The 20,500-nt window shown below is 49.1% G+C and overlaps 1 protein-coding gene across 1 annotated transcript in view; it reads left to right on the top strand.

The window, feature by feature from the left end:
- FAM135B (family with sequence similarity 135 member B) overlaps positions 1 to 20,500 on the top strand; it is a 1,130,658-nt gene that overhangs the window by 953,004 nt on the left and 157,154 nt on the right. Inside the window, exon 8 of the mRNA XM_069220795.1 lies at positions 3,210 to 3,336. Within this exon, the coding sequence (XP_069076896.1) occupies positions 3,210 to 3,336 (127 nt within the window). The remainder of the gene's footprint in view (positions 1 to 3,209; positions 3,337 to 20,500) is intronic.

Below are 20,500 nucleotides of genomic sequence, written 5' to 3'. Positions count from 1 at the left end.
GTTCAAGCTTGAACAACCAACCACAAAGTAATAGGATGTACCTATCCCGTGGTGGTGGAAATCCTCAGCCCCACGGACGTCTCTGCTTACGGAACCGAAAAGTCAATATATATATGAGACTGAGAGAGTCAGCCGGACCTAAAAATTAGAGCCAGACCAATCGTTGGCGGCGCCATGTCGAGTGGGCTCTCATTATCCTAAATGAGACTACTGGATTTCTAGGCAGCAGGATCGATCACGGTGTGGGGGACTGAGTCTGACCCACGTGCAAGGAACTCTGTAACCCTAAATCCGGTTTTTGCTCCGGCTAACTAGCAGTTCCTCATTTCTCCCAAGGGGAAGAGATGATTGGGCAGCCGAGCGCATGACATCTTTGGAACTTCTCAGGGAAGTCGTGGTCACTCAGATCCAAACCAACTCTCTCATTTACAGTATGATCTCATATACAAATGACAAAGGCAGTATAAGTTTTATATAATGTTTTAATAAAACAACTGCATTTTAGATAATAAGGCGTGAGCCGCAATAACCAGAACCATACAACACAGTAGGATTGAAATAGTCACCAGGAGAGTAAAACATAAGAACAACGCTATCATGGTGTCTAATAGTTTCTACTCTCCCTCTGCTTGATCTTTTTCGAGCACAGCATGTTAAGCTTCTAACTTGCCTTTCTGAGTCCCCCGGGAGACATAAACCCTCATACCTGAGCAAAGGCCTGTGATCTGGTTTAGCATCTGCAACAAGGCAGTCAGCGTCTAGTTGTGGTTCCCTGGTCGGAATCTCCCTCTTGCGTGTATTGGGACAAGGAAGTGTTTTTATAACTAACATGTCAGCGTGGTCACAAAATGTCCCTACGCAGGAATGCCAAATACTAAACTCCTACCACATCTATCGGCAATGTACCAGACTGTATCCTTGACTGAAGCACAGAGTGAACAAGAATGTGTTATGGAGAACTCCAGTGCTGAAGTAGGCTAAACAGTGTGATATGAATATAAAACAAGACCGTAGAACTGGCTATTTGAAAAATAACAGTACGAAGCCTAATAAAAAGCATTTAGAGCAAAGTGCACAGAGGCTCTAAGCTGCAAGCAATGAATAAAATACATCCAGGGCAAAGTGCACAAAGGCCTAAAGCCTGAAGCTAATGAGCAAAGGAGACGTAAAACTAACCACACTACAGTGGAATCAAGAGTTTAACGAGTGTGTAATTTGTGCTGCCTGAAAGTAAACTGTTTTAGATCTAATTTACCTCTCAGCCCTGCAGGCTCAGTACAGGTGTTGTTGTTCACAACACTTTTCCTGGAGAATAGTGGCTTGGCCTATCACATCAGGAAGACGGGGGTGCTGCTAGCAAGTGATCACTTAGCAATGATTAGCTATCTGGGAGGGTTTAGGAACAGCTAGCAGAACAAAGGATAGGTTTCTCAGAGCTCCTACAAGTGGAGGAGGGCAGGGGCCATCTTGGTGGTGGGGCCCTATGTGAGTTTGCTGTAAAACTAGAGGGGAAGTGCTGAAATAAGAGATGCTGATTTTGTAAGGAAAGTATCAAAAACTGGTGTAGGAAAGTAATCACTGGCAAGTGCACAGTATAAGACTGGTACTTCACGACTACCTCCTCAGAGCTTTCCTTGGCATAGTTAAGAAAACTACAAAAAAGAAACCACAAGGACTCCTCACTCACACTGATACACAGTAATTGGAACAGCTCTTGTAGAGTGAAGTAGTTACCTGCCAGTTACCTACTACTGGAAAAAAAGCTGAATAAACCTAACTCTGAAAAGGCACAGCGAACAAATTAGGTCCGAACCCTTCGGAACCCTGGCTGTAGAGAGACCTGGTGCCCATGTGCCTGCCCTGGGGACATAGAGAGTGCAAGGGTGATCAGGTGTATCTTTTCTAGACCTTTGATGAAAGTTGGACTTCCCAGGGATGGGGCACCATTGATGGTCAAGAAAGCCAAATTTGTTCTGCTCATAGCTTTGTGTTGTGCTGAAATAGGGTTCAGAGGCACTCTGCAGTAAAAGCCTTATGACCTCTGCCAGATACAGCTTCCAGCATTGCCCACTACATGGATTTCAGAACCCCATCCAGGTCTTGGATGAACTTGCACATCTAGTCCAGCATTAATGTGCCAAAACAGAAGTTGGATTCCACTTCAAGGGACCCTCTCTGGCTCCATCTTTTAACTTTTCACCTCTGCAGAACTCTGAGCTCCAGAATATAGAATAAGTCTCAAGGTAAAAACTTTGACAGGTGCAGTTCACTAGATTTAGCTGTCGCCACCTCCCCAATATTGTTAATCTGAAATAGCACCTCAGTCCCAGGCAATTGCTTGGTGCTTTTTACCTCAAAACCTTTAAAGGTAATGGTCCTTGTTCCCCTTATTTGATTTTAATTGTTTTGTTGTCATTTTAAATGGTTTTTTTTTTTATTTGATTTGTATATTTTATTTTGTTTTTTTCTTAGCTTTAAAAGTGATGGTACTGCTAGAACTTAACACATATTTCTCCTGGGAATTGTCTGCCGCATGTGTCACACCTATGAGGGAATCTAGCAGAGTTTCTCATAGAACTGTGTTTATTAGGTTGCTAAAGATATCCATTATCATTTTAATAACCTACTTTTTGACCGGTCCCTTAGCATCTCTTGATCCAGTCTACTTCCATCAACTGGTGTGGACTGCCCTATTGCTTTGCGGCTAGGGTAACATATATTCACATAAACTAGTATATTTCAATAGGTATATGCTTATTTTTTAATAATATACAGCCATATGTAACTTCTGGGGGCTACAATTGCACAGACCCTTGTTGCAAGCAGCCACACGTCAAAACATATTTTTTTATATATGTGTCAGTTTTATTTGCTGTGTTTTACCTGAAGGAAAAATGTGCCTGGTGTGGTAAAATTTTTTAACACAAATTAGAGAGATGGTTCAAATGCTAGACTGGACCTTGTTGTACAGCAAACACTTTGATCAAAGTTTCCAATGCAGTGTCTCATATAATCACATACTATGTAATATGGAGGTACAACATATGAACACACACAAATCAGTGCACACAAATATGTTAGTTTATGCATACAAGTAGACGCACCCACACACACCCTCAATATATTTATCACATAGTTCCACAAGTACACCTTTACTTCTATGGATTTCTTCATTTCTTCTTTAATGTTCTCAGTTTATTTTCTCACAGTTTTGCACGACCTGGAAAAGGAACATGGCTAGGAAAAGGCAGCCAGGAAATGGGATTTGACCAGTCCAGTATGTCACTAGAGAATATGGTGTTCGGTGCAGGCTACTGCAAGCCAGCTGTCTCAGAGGTAAGTCTGTACGCTAATATATATATCCATATCAATGCATCTAGTCAGATATAATGTAAAAACAGTTATGGACCTTGGTTATGGTTATTAATTTATTTTCCATTATGGCCATTACTACGAGTGCCCTGTGTAAGTTCAATATGTTTGGTAACTCTTAACTGTAAACATCTGAATTATGAGTTGTGCAAATTTTATTGCTCTGGGTAAGTACTGTGGCCCATATTTATACTTTTTTAGCGCCACATTTGCGTCATTCTTTTACGCAAAATCGATGCAAACTTACAAAATACAATTATATTTTGTATGCTTGAGCCACTTTTGCATCAAAAAATGGCGCAAATGCGGTGCTAAAAAATTATAAATATGGGCCTGTGTGCTAAAACCTCCTGGGTAAATTTGGCCAGGTCAAACCTACCAGCATTTACCAGAGAGAAATTCCAAGAAAATACCAGGCCAAAATTGAAATAGACTATAATTTATCAAACCCAATATATTCTGAACACCTTGCTCTCAGCTTTTATTGTTTGTTCGTGCAAGAATCCAGGCATTCATATTGAGGGTCGAAATACTGCAAGGGGCCATATAATGTATATCACACTTTGTGTTCCCTCTCAATTCCATGCTGGAAGCCAATTTCTCTTGAATATAATTTCATGGGCTGCTACGCAACTGAACTCATTTTGTTTGTTTCACTATATGTATTACCTAGTGGCAGTCGCCACAAGGTAGTTATAGTTAGGACCTTGTTTCTATAGAAAATGCATTTTTTGTTTTGCTAATAACTCTGGCACCGTTTAATGAATCTTCAGGAAATGTTTTAGGAAAATACAACACTCACTTCAGCATCTGTCTATAAGGCTTTGGGGTGATATATCAAGTGGGGGCTGAGAAAAAGGGGTGGTCCCAACACACTTTTTTCCCATTCATTTTTCCATATGGATTTTGAATAGCGATAGCAGAAACCACTGAATGGAATAACACCAAATTTGGCAGAAAGGTAACTCTAGGTCTAAAATGAGCCCTTTTTGATATTTGGTGTAAATCCGTTCAGTAGTTTTAGAGAAATTGACAGCCTGAGGGCGGTCACCCCTAACTTTTTGCCTGCCTCCCTCCACTTTTTAGATACTGTTTTTTGCTGGTTTTAATACTCTGCGCACTTTACCACTGTTAACCAGTGCTAAAGTGCATATGCTCTCTCCCTTTAAATATGGTAACATTGGATCATACCCAATTGGATTATATAATTTACTTATAAGTCCCCAGTAAAGTGCACTATGTGTACCCAGGGCCTGTAGATTAAATGCTACTAGTAGGCCTGCAGCACTGATTGTGCCACCTACCTAAGTAGCTTCTTAACCTTGTCTCAGGCCTGCCATTGCAAGGCCTGTGTGTGCAGTATCACTGCCAATTTGACTTGGCATTTAAAAGTACTTGCCAAGCTTAAAACGTCTCTTTTTCTACATATAGGTCACCCCTAAAGTATGCCATAGGTAACCCATAGGGCAGGGTGCTGTGTAGGCAAAAGGCAGGACATGTACATGTGTAGTTTACATGTCCTGGAAGTGTAAAAGTCTCAAATTTGCTTTTCACTATGGCAAGGCCTATCTCTCCCGTAGGATAACATTGGAGGTGACGTATTACATTTTATTATTGTAATTTCCAAATGTGAAGAGATATTTGGTCTAGGTTTGTTTCTTTGGATTCACACTGTAAACTCCTCACTTATGGTGAACTCGGATTTTAAATTGTAATTCTGAAAATGCGACTTCAAGAAATTTCATGCCTGCAGTCTGTCTCTGGTCCCATGAAAAGGTGTAGTTGGCAGTTGGGCTTTGTGTATTCTTGCTAGACAGAAACACACAATGGGAGGTTAGCTGCGACTGGATAGGCCATGACTGGCAGAATGAGAGGGAGGCGCTGGACACAGCTTCACTTACACGTGAATATATTGGGTCCTGTCCACACACAAAGAGCCTAACAACCATTTATTAAATTCGTTTTTGCACTGCTGTGAGGCCTGCTCCCTTCCTAGGCTAACATTGGGGCTGCCCTCGTACATTGTTTGAGCGGTAGCTGCTTATCTGAAAGGAGTAGGAAGGTCATATTTAGTATGGCCAGGATGGCGATACAAAATCCTGCTGACTGGTGAAGTTAGATTTAATAGTACTATTTTAGAAATGCCACTTTTAGAAAGTGAGCATTTCTCTGCACTTAAATCCTTCTGTGCCTTACAATCCATGTCTGGCTGGGTTTATTTGACAGCTCCCTTGTGCATTCACTCAGACACACCCCTCACACAGGACACTCAGCCACACTTGCATACATCTGCATTTTGAATGGGTCTTCCTGTGCTGGGAGGGTGGAGGGCCTGACTCTTAAATTTCAAAGGACTGTAGTCAGGCCTCACACAAAGGACTGCTACACCCCCTACTGGGACCCTGGCATACAAGATTGAACTGAAAGGGGATCTTGTGCACTTCTAAGCCACTCTTTAAAGTCTCTCCCATTTCAAAGGAACATTTGGGTATTTAAACAGGGCCTCTGCACCTACCAACTCAGACACTTCCTGGAGAAGGGAACATGAACAAGAACCTGCATCCTGCCAAGAAGACCTGCCTGGCTGCCCAAAGGACTCACCTGTCTGCTTTCTGTGAAGGATTGCTGCCTTGCTGTTGCCCTGCTGCCTTGCTGCTCTCTGGCTGAGGTGAAGAAGTGCTCTCCAAGGGCTTGGATTGAGCTTTCCTCCTGTTCCCTGAAGTCTCAGGACCAAAAAGACTTCATCTCTACAAGAAGGACTCCTTGTGTGGCAAAATTTGACGCACAGCCTGCCAGAAATGATGCACAGCCTGGACTGCGGTGAAAAATTCACTGCACGCCGAAATGGAACAATGCAGGCCGACTTCGCATTGAGAAGATTGATGCAACACCAGCCTAGCAACTGGAAATTTGATGCAAGGCCCAGCATATGATGCAGCCGGCTTCCAGAGAGGAATCGACGCACCGCCTGCTGCGCGGTAGAAAATTTGATGCAATGCCCACTGAATCGACGCAGCTCCTGTGACTTCGTCCTGTCAGTGCAGGAAATCCACACATCGTCCCCGGGGCGTCTGAAAACCCCGCAACCCGAAGAGGATCCACGACTGAGCACCAGAAATCGCCGCACAGCCGTCCCTGCGTGAAAACTAAACGATGCATCGCCGTGTGTGCACAAGAAATCGATGCACACCCCTTTGTTTCAACGCATCTCCTTCTCTGCGGTTCTTTGGGGAGATTTTACACGCAAACCAGGTACTTTGTGCTTGAAAGAGACTTTCAAGTTTAGTTTTAAAAATATCACTGTGACATGTATATTTCTGCAGCAGTCCCAAGCTAAAGTGAAGTGACCAACCAACGTACACATGTAATGCAGAATGCTTACATTTGAGTATAGCGACAACGGGGCCCTGTGTCTTCTGTGGTCCAGTGGCAGCAGCAACATCAGGTCTTGTCCAGTAGTGTCCACTAAAAAATGTAAGTGGAAACAGCAAAAATTTAACGTTTTTACAACACTTCCCTTCCAATCCACCAACTCAGGTAACACTGTCCCAGTTGCCTTGGCAGGAAGGCACATAGTGATTGGCTTGGCAGAAACAGTGGGCGGAGTCTTGCCGCCAGCCACTATTTTCAATGGTGCCATCAAGGTGGGTGGAGCTTTCTGGTGGGGTTGACGGGATTCAGGCAGTCTTTCACCTATGGTGCCGCCCACATCTAAATTGGGGGGACAGACCACAAAGGAGGCAGATGGGTTTTCCGATGGAAAACTGAAAGCGGAGCCGTTACCTCTAAGATCTAAATCAGGCACAAAATCAATAGGATCCCTTTTGGGTTTCCAATAATGGCCCTCACTGGATTCATGACCCCCTTCTAACTTTTGACCAGTCTTTCCTTATGCCATATATCTCTCTCATTTCTCAATGGTATCTAGCAAGAACATTCTTGATTTGCACCACTCCATCAAATTTGGATCTCCATTAGATACCACGCCCCACCCACACCACATTATACTTAGGCATCAGACACAATCTTTCCTTCTTTATTAGACCTCTGCAGTCTATCTCTGAAGACAGCAACAGAGCCGAATAAATGAAAACAGTGCTGGTCGTGTAGCTACTCAGCAAACCAACTGTGGATTTCAATGGTTCTGCATAATTACTAGCTTATGTCCTTGTTGCCCACAGCAATCCTGCAGAAAGAGTTTAATGAACAACTACCTAGCTTTAGAAGCAAATGCAAATGCTTTATTTGAGGCCGCTCAGGCTTTTCCACACAGCAGAGGAATGATTCTGTCTTATTTGCTGTTTCAGGAGACTTCAGATTGATATTCGACTAGGGTAGCTCAGCTGCCCTTGTCGGTCCTAGTTGATCTATCTGCAGCCTTTGACACGATCTCCTATACTATTATTATATAATGCCTCATTAACAATGGTGTCCGTTAATTTAGCTCTTGTCTGTGATTTGTTCTCACTTAAACACACAGACCTTGGCTGTCAGCAAAAAAGATGTCTTTAACCCCCCGCCTCCCGCCCTTTGACTATGGGAACTCTTCCTTGGTACCCTGGCATATCTCTCACATCGTTTGCAGGTCATTCAAAACAGGCATGCAATCTACAATCTCCCACCCTGTTTGCTGGAGTCTTCACACATCAGGAGGCTTTATTGTCTCCTCACATATGGGTTGTTTTTAAAACTCTTTGTCTAATTCATCCAACCCTCAATGTTGGTGGAGTCATCTATTTGGGAAGGAAGTGTTCACTCTACCTTCCTTCATGTACTCTCTTAATTGTACCACACTTGAAATACAGGCGCGCCCCCATACACTCTTCTTCTTACCATCAGCCCGCTAGACACTGGAGTTCTCTGCTTCCTTCAACCAGGAACATTTTCCTTGAAAACTGTTTGAGATTTACCCTCGTAAAGTTCAGCAGTAAAGCTGTTTTAGATAAGGAAAAGGGAGGACACACCCTTAGAAATTGTGGAGGTTCAGGAGAGGCAGTTTCTCCATTGAAAATGTTTTCTCCCAGTGAAGAAAACAAAAGTAAAAACAGGTTTGAAACTACAAATGCACTTAAGCATAACATTTACACATCCAGAAATACTAGTATTATATGTTCAAATATAGAAATGTTTGCACGCATGCTCACTCATGGAAACCCAGAATAGCGGTAGATTTTCAGAAGTACTCCTGGAATTATTTTTGCATTCCAAGAAAGGCAGATATTTGCTCAATCCCTATGAATAGCCTTACATAAGGAAATCAATTACTTTATTTAGTCAGTGCATCCAAGGCCACATTGTCCACGAAAGGCTCCACAGCTAAAATGCTTAAGCCTGGAAAACCTGCAGCTTTGAAAATCTGATTACTTTTAAAAATAGTTAAAGAAAAATCTCACATTGGCCTTCTTTCTACAAAATTGCGAAGGATAAATTGTATTTTCTTCATGACAGGATATCTCGAAATATTGCCCATGTATTCATGAAATATATAATAACTTCTAATAACATACATTATTCCTGTCTCCTGCATCGCCTTTCAAGGTCTTTGCTCAAGGACTGCTTTGGGAGAACTTCCTGCACTGTGTTTCCTATTTAAGTGCTGCATTAATTCAGCAGTCCCAAAAGATAAAAATAAATACAGTCACAAAACACTGTTAACTTTCAAAGCATTAAGGCAATTTAATACGGCTGTATTGTGTGCCTGCTAATTAATCTTATCTTGTCAAAGAAACGTTAATGAGTTTGATCATAACATCAATTTGGAATGGTTAATATGGAAACGCTTTTCTGAGAAATGTTAACAAACCGTTCATTAATTTACTGCTGCACGCGAAATGAAAAGTTGTTGTCAAGGCAACTCCTAATTAGTTGTAAAATCCACAAAAAATGTCTAAACATCTACCTATTCGCTAAGGACGAGCCAACAGAGTACTTTCATCGAAAGATTTCGAATGTTTGGAAACTCATATACTCACCTTTGATATTTTGCGTCAAACAAGCTTTCAGTTAATTGCTTAAGGTTGGGAAAAGGTATCATTGAATTGTCATATTATTTTCTTATGACCGTGAATAGGGACACAGACACCACAGAGGGGCACAAAGAGCTGCCTATGATTTAGGGTGCACTGTCGTGCTTTGCACCATCATCCAAACCCACTGCTATGCCACGGTGTGCATGAAAGACACCTGTGGTGGTATTACGACATGTGCCCGGGGGGCATAACAGGCGTGTTTTTTTCACTTTGCGCGCCCCACCCCAGAGAACAATGGTATTATAGAAGAGGCCGCAGATGCTTGTGCATCCCCTTTCGTAATACTGATAGACCTGGCACACATATAGCACCAGCACTATCTTGTGAGGGTGGATTATGTATTATGGGCATGGGGGCAATCATGCCCTTAGGAGGTGGACTGAAAGTGTGCCACAAAAAGGTGGTACACTTTCAGTGCATTTCCTAAAGGCAGTCCTGGAGGTGGGAAAGACGGGGCCAACCAGATATCCACCTGCAAGGGGGGTGCAGTCACTCTTCTGACCCGATTGCAAGCAGCCTGCACTGTGAAGCACAGAGCAGCTTTGAAGCAGCCTTTCAGTATTGTGCTGAAGTGTGCTGTCCCAAGGGCAGCGTGAGTTCAGGCCTACCCTGGGGGCAGCATATTCTCTATAATAGGGTGTATTGTCCCTGGTTGAGCCTGGCACACCTTTTGAACGGTGCACTGTGGTGCAAACTGCAAAACTGCCCTGAATGCATAATACAACTCCTAGAAGACAATGAGGGAGCCCTAGGATTTCCCCAAAGTACCATGTCAGTGGACAAACACAGTTTTAGGCTCATAGCCAGACTGTGTGACACACAAAACTAGGGAGTCCTGTCTTGGTTTATAGCCCCGCAATAATCACCTAGATGAGAAGTTCAGAATGCAGACCACATGCTGCGTGCTTTACATTGATCATATTTTCTCAATGGATATGTGCTGACCGATTAAGGTATCCCTGTGGGGTGCAACAAATGCTTAATTTGTGCCTGTGACTGCAGGACATCTGCTGGAGCTCATTAATCCATTATCTGAATGTAACCCAAAACAAGAGAAAGCCAAAAAAGAGAGTGACATGAAGGAAGAGAAATACATTAAAACAGTGACAAAGAAAAAAAAGAGACAGAAAAGAACCATCTAGAGATAGATAATGTGATATGAAGTTTAAGGTGTTAAAAGAAAGTGACATGGTGTGGAGTTAAGATTGGGTAGTCACATATGCGCTGTGCCTGGCATTCCGCCGTGCTGGCAGTGCTCCTTAGAGAAAACTTAAGGCCCTGAACTTGTTTTAGAAATTAAGCACTGGGCTCAGGCCAGGCAAGTCAAGGCTTGAATCTTTCTGTTTCAACAGAGTGTGTTCAGACCTCACACCATCAAGGATCTTGCAGACTCCTATGTTATTAGAAATATCCACCGGTGAAGTGCTCGGTTTGGGACCATTTCTACCAAAACTGTTTGTCACCCAATGGAAGTTAAAAAAAATCACCTATTTTCAAATTCCTGGTTCATTCACGGCCCTTAGTTAATGCAAAACTATGGGATAAAGCTCTACTAAAACATTTTATTATAGCAGACTCTTCACTAACCTTCTTGCCAGTATTTGACCATGGCATTCCAGCAGAAAATCAACTAAGAGTTGCTAATTTCACTGTATCTCACAGCCGGTTGTTTCTTCCTTACTCTCCACTCTAGGAAGTGCTGCTTCCTACATCAAATTGTATATTTACTTTCTTGAATGTTGTGGCAACTGTTGAAGAAATGACTGTCATTGAAATTCTCTGGAAGCAATAACATTAAACTAACTTACATATTAAACGTCTATATATTTTACAGAGTACGTGTTGTAACATCTCACTCTATCATTGCACGACTGCTACAGCAAACCTTCAGATATTATAACCTGAGATCTATGTTATTTATTTATTTTATAGATCTCTTTGTGCCCCCTTTTGTTAACTTTGGAATGCTGTAAAAGTATGGCCTGGGGGGATGTCAGAAGTGAATCCGTGAAGGGAGGGCCCATATCCAATATTCTATTTTAATCTTAAAATGTATTGCGTTAATTTCTGGAAAAAACGAAGAATTGAGGGCCTCATTTATGAGGGTGTAGTGGCACACTGTGCTGCAGGAATGTAATTTTTTACCGCTTTGTTTCGGCAGGGTGCCAGCCCATATTTACAAGGCCACGCAATGCCACCTTGCGTAGTATTTCATGGCCATGTAAATATGGACCGCTTTCATGCATCACACTGTGTGAAAGGGGCATTCTATGGGTGATGCTTGGGGTGTTTCCATGCACCATCCATGAAATCTGAAGGAATCTGTTGCATTCCCAGATTTACATGTCTGGGAATGCGTCAGATTCCTATGCCACCTCAGGAGTGGCATCAGCGTGACCCGACGGGGAGGAATATCTTTATTTCTCCCCATTTTTTCTTCTTTCTCTGTGTGCTACAGCTTCCTCTCATCCCTCCCTCAAAATAGTCATAGTGTCAGGAGTGTCATTAAGTAATGAGTGGTACAGGCAAAAGATGTTTTTTCTGTCTAGTTGCAATTCCAGCAGGTGTGCTTCCAGGGTTTTTTATTGGCAGAAGGGTTCTGATGAGTTGAGGGAGGCTTCAAGGGCATGTCGCAGCTGTAAAGCTATAGAACTGCATTTAGTGTGCAATGTGAACGTCCACAAATTGCTGAAAAGTACATATAGATGTGCCTGTCTGGACATCCCCCACTGTGGAGATGCATATGGAGTCCCATGCTCGAAAGTTCCCTAGGGTGGCTGTTTGGCTAAGCCAGTTCCTTATCCAAAACAGCATCATCACTTTCAGTACCCCATGCCACCCCATCCATCATAGTGCCTACTACCAGCCAAGCAGGATCGATCAGGTAACAGGCGGCAGATATGCAGGGATGGTATGGCCATAGAGAAGGTTGAGTGTACTATGGTGCTCTATTTCACTGAGTTCTAATTATATGGAAGGGTCATCCCCAACCAAAAAAAAAACAGTCAATAATGGGGAGTAGGTGGCTGGCCCAGTAATGTAACTGGAGGTCTGAAAAGCCCAGTACCTCATCATAGAAATGCAGCACACATTTATGAAAAGAGATTTGAGGTTGATCTCCAACTCAGATAAAGTATACCACGTCGGTTTGCAGTGAGCGGAAGAAGGCAGGTGGGATGGAGTAAGGGAAATTCTGCAGGGTGCAGAGGAACATCGGAAGTGTCATCATCTTGAACTGTGCTCCCCTACCGACCAAGCCCACTGGGTCATGTCGCCCTTAGCCAGAGTTTTAGAAATGGGGTCTTTGGTTGGCAGTCAGGTTACCCCCTGTCCAAACAAGGACCCTCACTCTAGTCAGGATAAGTCACACACAATCCAAATTATCCTGTGCCCACCCTCTGGTAGCTTGGCACTGAGCAGTCAGGCTTAACTTAGAAGGCAATGTGTAAAGTATTTGTGCAATAAATCATACAATAATACCATATGGCACCACAAAAATACACCACACAGTGTTTAGAAAAATATATAATATTTATCTGGATATTTTCAGGTCAAAACGATCAAAGACGCAATCAGTAAATGTAGAGATATCACTGAAAAGTGATATAAGAGTGTCTTAAGTCTTTTAAAAGCAAACTAAGGTGGTCATTCTGACCTCGGCGGTAAAAGGCGCCTACCGCCGGTCAGAAATCCTCCATAATCCCGCCGCGGTCGCGGTAACCCGCCACGGTCATTCTGACCTGCAGCAGCCAAACCACCGAAAATCCGACAGCCACAACCGACCGCCAGACCAGCGGGCGGCGGAAAGGTGGAGGTGACCAAACCTCCACCGCCACGCCAACAGAAATACGCCCATGCCATTACGACCCACGAATCCACGCGGCGGTCATTCAAACGCGGTATTCCATTGGCGGGACACACCGCCGCGGTCAGAATACACACAAACGAACAAAACTCAGCCACATTGGACGATTTGAATCCCACACACTTGTTACACATACACACACCACTCCCACACACACAATACAATATAAAACACCCACCCACATCACCCACAAACCCCTACGCAAAAAAATTCTGAAAGAAGGCCAGAGCGAGACACCAGCATCCACAAACTAACAGCCACAGCCACTCAACACCATCACCCACACACTATCCACACACAAAACAACACACACCACCACACTCAACACACTTAACTACACATACTCCACCCCACACATCATACACACCACCCCATGGCACCCCAAAGACAACCCCGCTTCACAGACGAAGAACTCAGGGTCATGGTGGAGGAAATCGTTCGGGTAGAGCCCCAGCTGTTCGGCACACAGATACAATACACCATCATTGCCCGGAGGACGGAGCTATGGCAGAGGATTGTCGACAGGGTCAACGCAGTGGGACAGCACCCCAGAAATCGGGAAGACATCAGGAAGCGATGGAACGACCTACGGGGGAAGGTGCGTTCCATGGTATCCAGGCACAACATCGCCGTGCAGAAGACTGGCGGAGGACCCCCACCTCAACCCCCACAATTCACATCATGGGAGGAGGAAGTCTTGAACATCCTGCATCCTGACGGCCTCGCAGGAGTCGGCGGAGGAATGGATACTGGTAAGTTGAAGCTTCACCACTGCTTCCCCCCCACCTGCATGCCAAATCATACCCCAACCCTCACCCCATCCTCGAACCCCACCCTCACCCCCACCCCCATCCTCACCCCCACCCTCACCCCCACCACCATCCTCACCCCCACCACCATCCTCACCCCCACCCCCAGCACACCTATTCCCCGCCAATGTCTCACCATCACAACCCACACATCCCAAAACCTAGGCCTGCATGCGTCCACTAAGCATGGACACCCATCACCAAAGCATGCCCAATGCATATACACATCCCCCCCACAAGCCACCCTCACCAAAGCCCCCACACACGAATGCCAGCACTTGGGGACACGAGAACCCATAGATACACCCATATGCCACACATTGAAACTATAACCATACCTCTATACCCCTGCAGGACCCGACCGTCAACACACCGCGGCGGAGGGGCCAGAATTCTCCACACCCCCCACCCAAGAGGCCGTCAGCGATGACAGCAGCTCTGTCGACCTGGACACCGATGACCAGCCCGGACCATCGGGGACCTCTGGACAGTCGGTTCCCCTCACACAGGCCCAGGCCACTACAGCCCCAAACCCCTCTGGGAACACCAGCACAGCTCCCACCCAGCGGGCCCATGCCTCTGTCTCCAGGGCGCGTCAATCTGCGGTGTGTCTACCACTACAGGGCACCCAGGATAACCCACCACCCCAACAACAACAGGGACCTGGGGGCAGTGGTAGTGGGCACACCGGCCAGGGGGCAGAGGCCCAGGGAAACAGGGCAACTCGGAGGGCAGCTGTGCGACAGGGGGGGACGGGCCCAGGGAACCCACTCTCCACGAGGTCCTCACCACCATCATGGGAGCATACAACCGCTCCCAGGAGACGATGGCGACGGTACTGGCCCGGTTCCAGGAGATCCAGGTACTGCAGGAGGAACACTATCGGGGGTACAGGGAGGACATCAGAGCCATCAACACCACCCTGGTTACCATGGTAGGGCTGCTGCAGGACCTCGTCAACACCAGGGCGGGCACTCAACAACACCCAAGGGCCCCTGCCACTAGCCTGGACCAAGAACAGCCAACCACCTCCGCCGGCGCTAGTGGACAGGAGGCCCCCGCACAGCAGCCGCCCACCAGACCCCCACCTCCTGCAGGAGAAGAACCACCCCGCAAGAGGGCCCTGAGATCTCGCAAGAAGACAGAGTAGGATGTCAAGACCCCCGCCAGCAATGGATACCATCTGATGTCATCCCACTGTCCCACATTGTCACCCTGTCCATCCTTGAACTGCCCATGCTCCATCTCTCCACAGGCCTCTGGACAATGCACCTGTGTGACTGTTACTCTGGACTCTGCCATGGACATTCCTTCACCATAGCCCCCACCCACTTGAAACCACCCATCCCATTTTGAGCACTTAAATAAACACCAATTTTGCACAAAACTATCTGGAGTCTGGCTGTGATTTCAATATATTGTAATTGACATGACAGTGCAAATATGTCCTTGTACATGGTGAAGTCAACAAACAGCTGCCACAAAGCTGTAGTCCATGGGGAAACGAAGCACAGGACTCGTAGTGGGGACCCCAGATCTGAAATAGGGAGGGAAAAGCCAAAACTCAGTCATCATACACTGGGGCAAATAGACAGGCAGCAGAGATGCAGGAGAGTAGTTAACATTTACTAAATTATCTTTGAAATGTTACCTGTGTCCTATTGGAAGTACTGTTCAATGATTCTGTCCCTGTTGTCTGTTTCAGCCCCGTCGTCTTCCTCCTCGTCACTCTCCTCAGGTTCCACGCAGCCACAACACCACCGTCTCGACCATCCTCCTGCAGGAAAGGCACCTGGCGGCGCAAAGCCAGGTTGTGAAGCATGCAGCAGGCCACGATGATGTGACACACCTTCTTAGGTGAGTACATTAGGGATCCACCTGTCATATGCAGGCACCTAAACCTGGCCTTTAGGAGGCCAAAGGTGCGTTCGATCACCCTCCTAGTACGCCCATGGGCCTCATTGTACCGTTCCTCTGCCCTGGTCCGGGGATACCTTACTGGGGTCAGTAGCCACGACAGGTTGGGGTACCCAGAGTCCCCCACTAGCCATACACGGTGTCTCTGTAGCTGTTCCATCACGTAAGGGATGCTGCTATTCCTGAGGATGTAGGCGTCATGCACTGACCCTGGGAATTTGGCATTTACATGCGAGATGTACTGGTCAGCCAAACACACCACCTGGATGTTCATTGAATGGTAATTTTTTCTGTTCCTGTACACCTGCTCCCTGTCTCTTGGGGGAACCAAAGCCACATGGGTCCCATCAATGGCACCAATTACGTTGGGAATATGTCCAGGGGCGTAGAAATCACCCTTCACTGTAGCCAATTCGCCCACCTCAGGGAAAATGATGTAGCTCCTCACGGATTTCATCAGGGCAGACAACACTCTGGATAACACCTTCGAAAACATGGGCTGAGACATCCCAGAAGCAATTCCCACTGTTGTCTGAAATGACCCACTTGCCAAGAAATGGAGTACTGACATGACCTGCACCAGAGGGGGAATCCCTGTGGGTTGGCGGATGGGGGACATCAGGTCGGGCTCCAGCTGGGCACACAGTTCATGGATAGGGGCACGGTTAAGACGGTAGGTCAGGATAATGTGGCGTTCTTCCATTGTCGACAGGTCCACCAGCGGTCGGTACACGGGAGGATTCATCCGTCTCCTCGCCCAACCCAGCGGACGGTGCCTAGGAAGGACAACATGGAGCACACAGTCAAGCAACCCACAGGTACGTACTCACAGCTAGCACAGTAAACGATTCTCTATGCAGTGAATGGCGTGTCTGAGTGGCTATGCAAGGCCTAGGCCTGTGTGACGCAGTTGAAATTGAGCCATGTGGGCCCTGGAAATGGCGGCTGCCTGACCTGTGAAGTGTGACAATGGGATGTGAGGTCAATGCGCTGGCGTGGCACACCGCGGCGGGCGGCGGGCGAAGACCGCGGCGCGAAGCCGCATTGGTTAACATTGAAGCCTATGGGTTTCAGGAGCCAATGGCGAAGGGCGCCGACGGTGGCGGGACGCACCGCCGCGGTACGCACCGCCGCGGACGTGACCGCCATTTTCTATCTACTTATCCACTTGCGACTTGAACTTTCACAGGAGAGGACCTATACTGCAAGTGTTGCTGTGACCTCGGTCTGGAAGGGACAATGGCTGCTGCGCCTGGGGAAAGGGCCCCTGCCTTCACTGGAGAGGAGTTGGAGAAACTTGTGGATGGGGTCCTCCCCCAGTATGCGCTACTCTACGGTCCTCCAGACCAACAAGTGAGTTTAATTCAATCTGGATTTGGGGCCACTGGCTGGCTTGGGGGCCTGGCGGGGATGGGGGGCATGTTGGGCCTGGCGGGGGGCATGGCGGGGGGCCTGGCGGGATGGGGGGCATGTTGGGCATGGCGGGGGGCCTGGCGGGGATGGGGGGCATGTTGGGCATGGCGGGGGGCCTGGCGGGGGGCCTGGCGGGGATGGGGGGCATGTTGGGCCTGGCGGGGGGCATGGCGGGGGGCCTGGCGGGGATGGGGGGCATGTTGGGCATGGCCGGGGGCCTGGCGGTGATGGGGGGCATGTTGGGCATGGTGGGGGGCCTGGCGGGGGGCCTGGCGGGGATGGGGGGCATGTTGGGCCTGGCGGGGGCCTGGTGGGGATGGGGGGCATGTTGGGCATGGCGGGGGGCCTGGCGGGGATGGGGGGCATGTTGGGCCTGGCGGGGGGCATGGCGGGGGGCATGGCGGGGGGCCTGGCGGGGATGGGGGGCATGTTGGGCATGGCGGGGGGCCTGGCGGGGATGGGGGGCATGTTGGGCCTGGCGGGGGGCCTGTCGGGGATGGGGGGCATGTTGGGCATGGCGGGGGGCATGGCGGGGGGCCTGGCGGGGATGGGGGGCATGTTGGGCATGGCGGGGGGCATGGCGGGGGGCCTGGCGGGGATGGGGGGCATGTTGGGCCTGGCGGGGGGCCTGGCGGGATGGGGGGCATGTTGGGCCTGGCGGGGGGCCTGGCGGGGATGGGGGGCATGTTGGGCCTGGCGGGGGGCCTGGCGGGGGGCCTGGCGGGGATGGGGGGCATGTTGGGCCTGGCGGGGGGCATGGCGGGGGGCCTGGCGGGGATGGGGGGCGTTGGGCCACTGGCAAGGAAAATGCTGACAAACTTGAACGTGGTATTTCTCCCTCCCTGTACGTGTCACATAGGTCCGCGCCCATGAGAAGATCGGGATTTGGCGTGCCATCGCCAAGGAAGTCCGGACCCTGGGGGTCCACCATCGACGGGGCACCCACTGCCGCAAGAGGTGGGAGGACATCTGCCGCGGGACCAAGAAGACCGCCGAGTCTCTGCTGGGGATGGCCTCCCAACGTAGGCGGGGTGCCTGCCGTCAACTGAGCCCCCTGATGTTCCGGATCCTGGCGGTGGCCTACCCTGATTTGGATGGGCGCGTGAGGGCAGCACAGCAGACACAAGGGGGTGAGTACAAGCATTATCTACTCTGTTGTCGCGCAGTGGAGGTGTCTGGGTGGGGGAGGAGGGCTGGGGGTCCCCCTAGGCCAGGGCGATATCTGTAGGCTGGGCACCCCCGTAAGCCCCTGTGTCCCCAGCCACCACCCTCAGTAGTTTGTCAGTACAGCCATCCCTGGGCCGTGTCATCCATGGGTGCAGTTGTCAACTCTAGGCGTGTAGGGCATGTTCCACGGAATGCGTAGCGGACCCCAAGTGCGCAACTTAGTGCAGGGGGCATCTGTGTCTGTCATGTCCGCTAACTGTACCGGAGATCCATGTACTCAATATCCCTTTATTTCTCTCTCCCCCCCCCTTTTTGTTTGTCTTTCTGTGCTTGTGTGCATCAGCATCATCAGGCGGAGGAGAAGTGGCATCGGGGCAGGAGGGAGCTGCATCTCACATGGCCCAGGAGGGCCATGCCACAGAGTCAGACTGGACCAGTGAGACGGAGGGCAAGGGGAGCTCCATGACGGGGACGACTGGAGCCTGCAGCGACACGGACACGTCCTCGGAAGGGGGCTCCCTTGCGGGGGTGGCACCATCCGTGCCCCCCGCCATTACAGGTACAGCCGCCACCCAGCGCACCATCTCCGCCCTCCCAGCAGCCCCTCAGCGTTCGCCCCGTGCCCGCTCTGCCAGGAAGCCGGGCATCTCCTTCGCCCCAGGCACCTCAGGCCTTGCCCCTGTTACCCCCGCTGCCCTCAGTGAGGAGGTCATTGACCTCCTCCGAACGCTCATTGTTGGGCAGACTACCCTTTTGAATGCCATCCAGGGGGTGGAGAGGGAGGTTCATCGCAGCAATGCGTACCTGGAGGGCATTCATTCGGGTCAGGCTGCCCATCAGCGATCGTTCCAGGCTCTGGCCTCAGCACTGATGGCAGCCATTGTCCCTGTCTCCTGCCTCCCTCTACTAACTCCCTCCTCCCAGTCTCCTGTTCCTCTGCCTGTCCCACCCACACCATCAGACCAGCCTGCACACACCTCAACACCCAAGAGAAGCTCATCCAAACATAAGCACCACAGATCACGCAGACATTCACACACGCAACATTCCGATGCAGACATGCCAACAGTCACTACCACCTCTGTGACCCCCACCTCCTCGTCTCCCTCCTCCCTCCCTGTGACGTCTACACTCACACCTCCATTCACCTCACCATCAGCCAGTGTTTCCATCACCAGCACACCCTCCACTCCAGTCCGCACACGTGCAGTCACCACCCCCACTGCCATTTACACGTCCCCTGTGTCCTCTCCCACTGTGTCTGTCACCCCCTCTTCCACACCACACAAACGCAGCCACCCACCCACCCAACAGCCATCCACCTCACGACAGCCTATCCCTCCTGCACCTGCACCCAAAGACAGCAAACGTGACTCACCTACAACCACATCCTCTCCCTCCACTCCCATTCCCACTGTACCTACCACTCTCCATTGTCCCAAGAAACTCTTCCTCGCCACTACTAACTTCTTTCCTGACCCTGAGCCCCCCCCTCCTTCTCGTCGGGGTAAGAAGAGCACCTCAGCCACCACCAGCCCTTCAGCCCCCTTGACAAGGGTGCAGGGGTATTGGAGCCCGCCAGCCCGCATGTCTGGATCTTCGCCCAGCAGCAAGGGGACAGCCAGCCCACCCCCTGGGAAGAGGAGCAGAAGGCGGAAGGGGCGCCGCAGGAGCCCGCCTTCTACATCCCCCCCGGACACCACCCAGAGACAGTCACCAGCCACAGCTCCAAAGGGAGGAAAGGGCCACAGGCCCACGACTAAGGAGGGCAAGGGCAGCAAGTCGGAGAGGTCAGGCAGCAGGCCTGCTGCCCAGGAGGAGCCCACAACCCCCATAGCCGCTGCCCCGGGAGGAACCGGCACAGCTGCCCCGGGAGAGCCCACCACCCCCATAGCCGCTGCCCAGGGAGGACCCAGCCCAGCTGGCCA

This window comes from Pleurodeles waltl, chromosome 2_2 (assembly GCF_031143425.1).
Source record: "Pleurodeles waltl isolate 20211129_DDA chromosome 2_2, aPleWal1.hap1.20221129, whole genome shotgun sequence".
Classification (NCBI taxonomy): domain Eukaryota; kingdom Metazoa; phylum Chordata; class Amphibia; order Caudata; family Salamandridae; genus Pleurodeles; species Pleurodeles waltl.
Note: the sequence above shows the minus strand (reverse complement) of the source record. Positions and strands in the feature narration are given on the sequence as shown.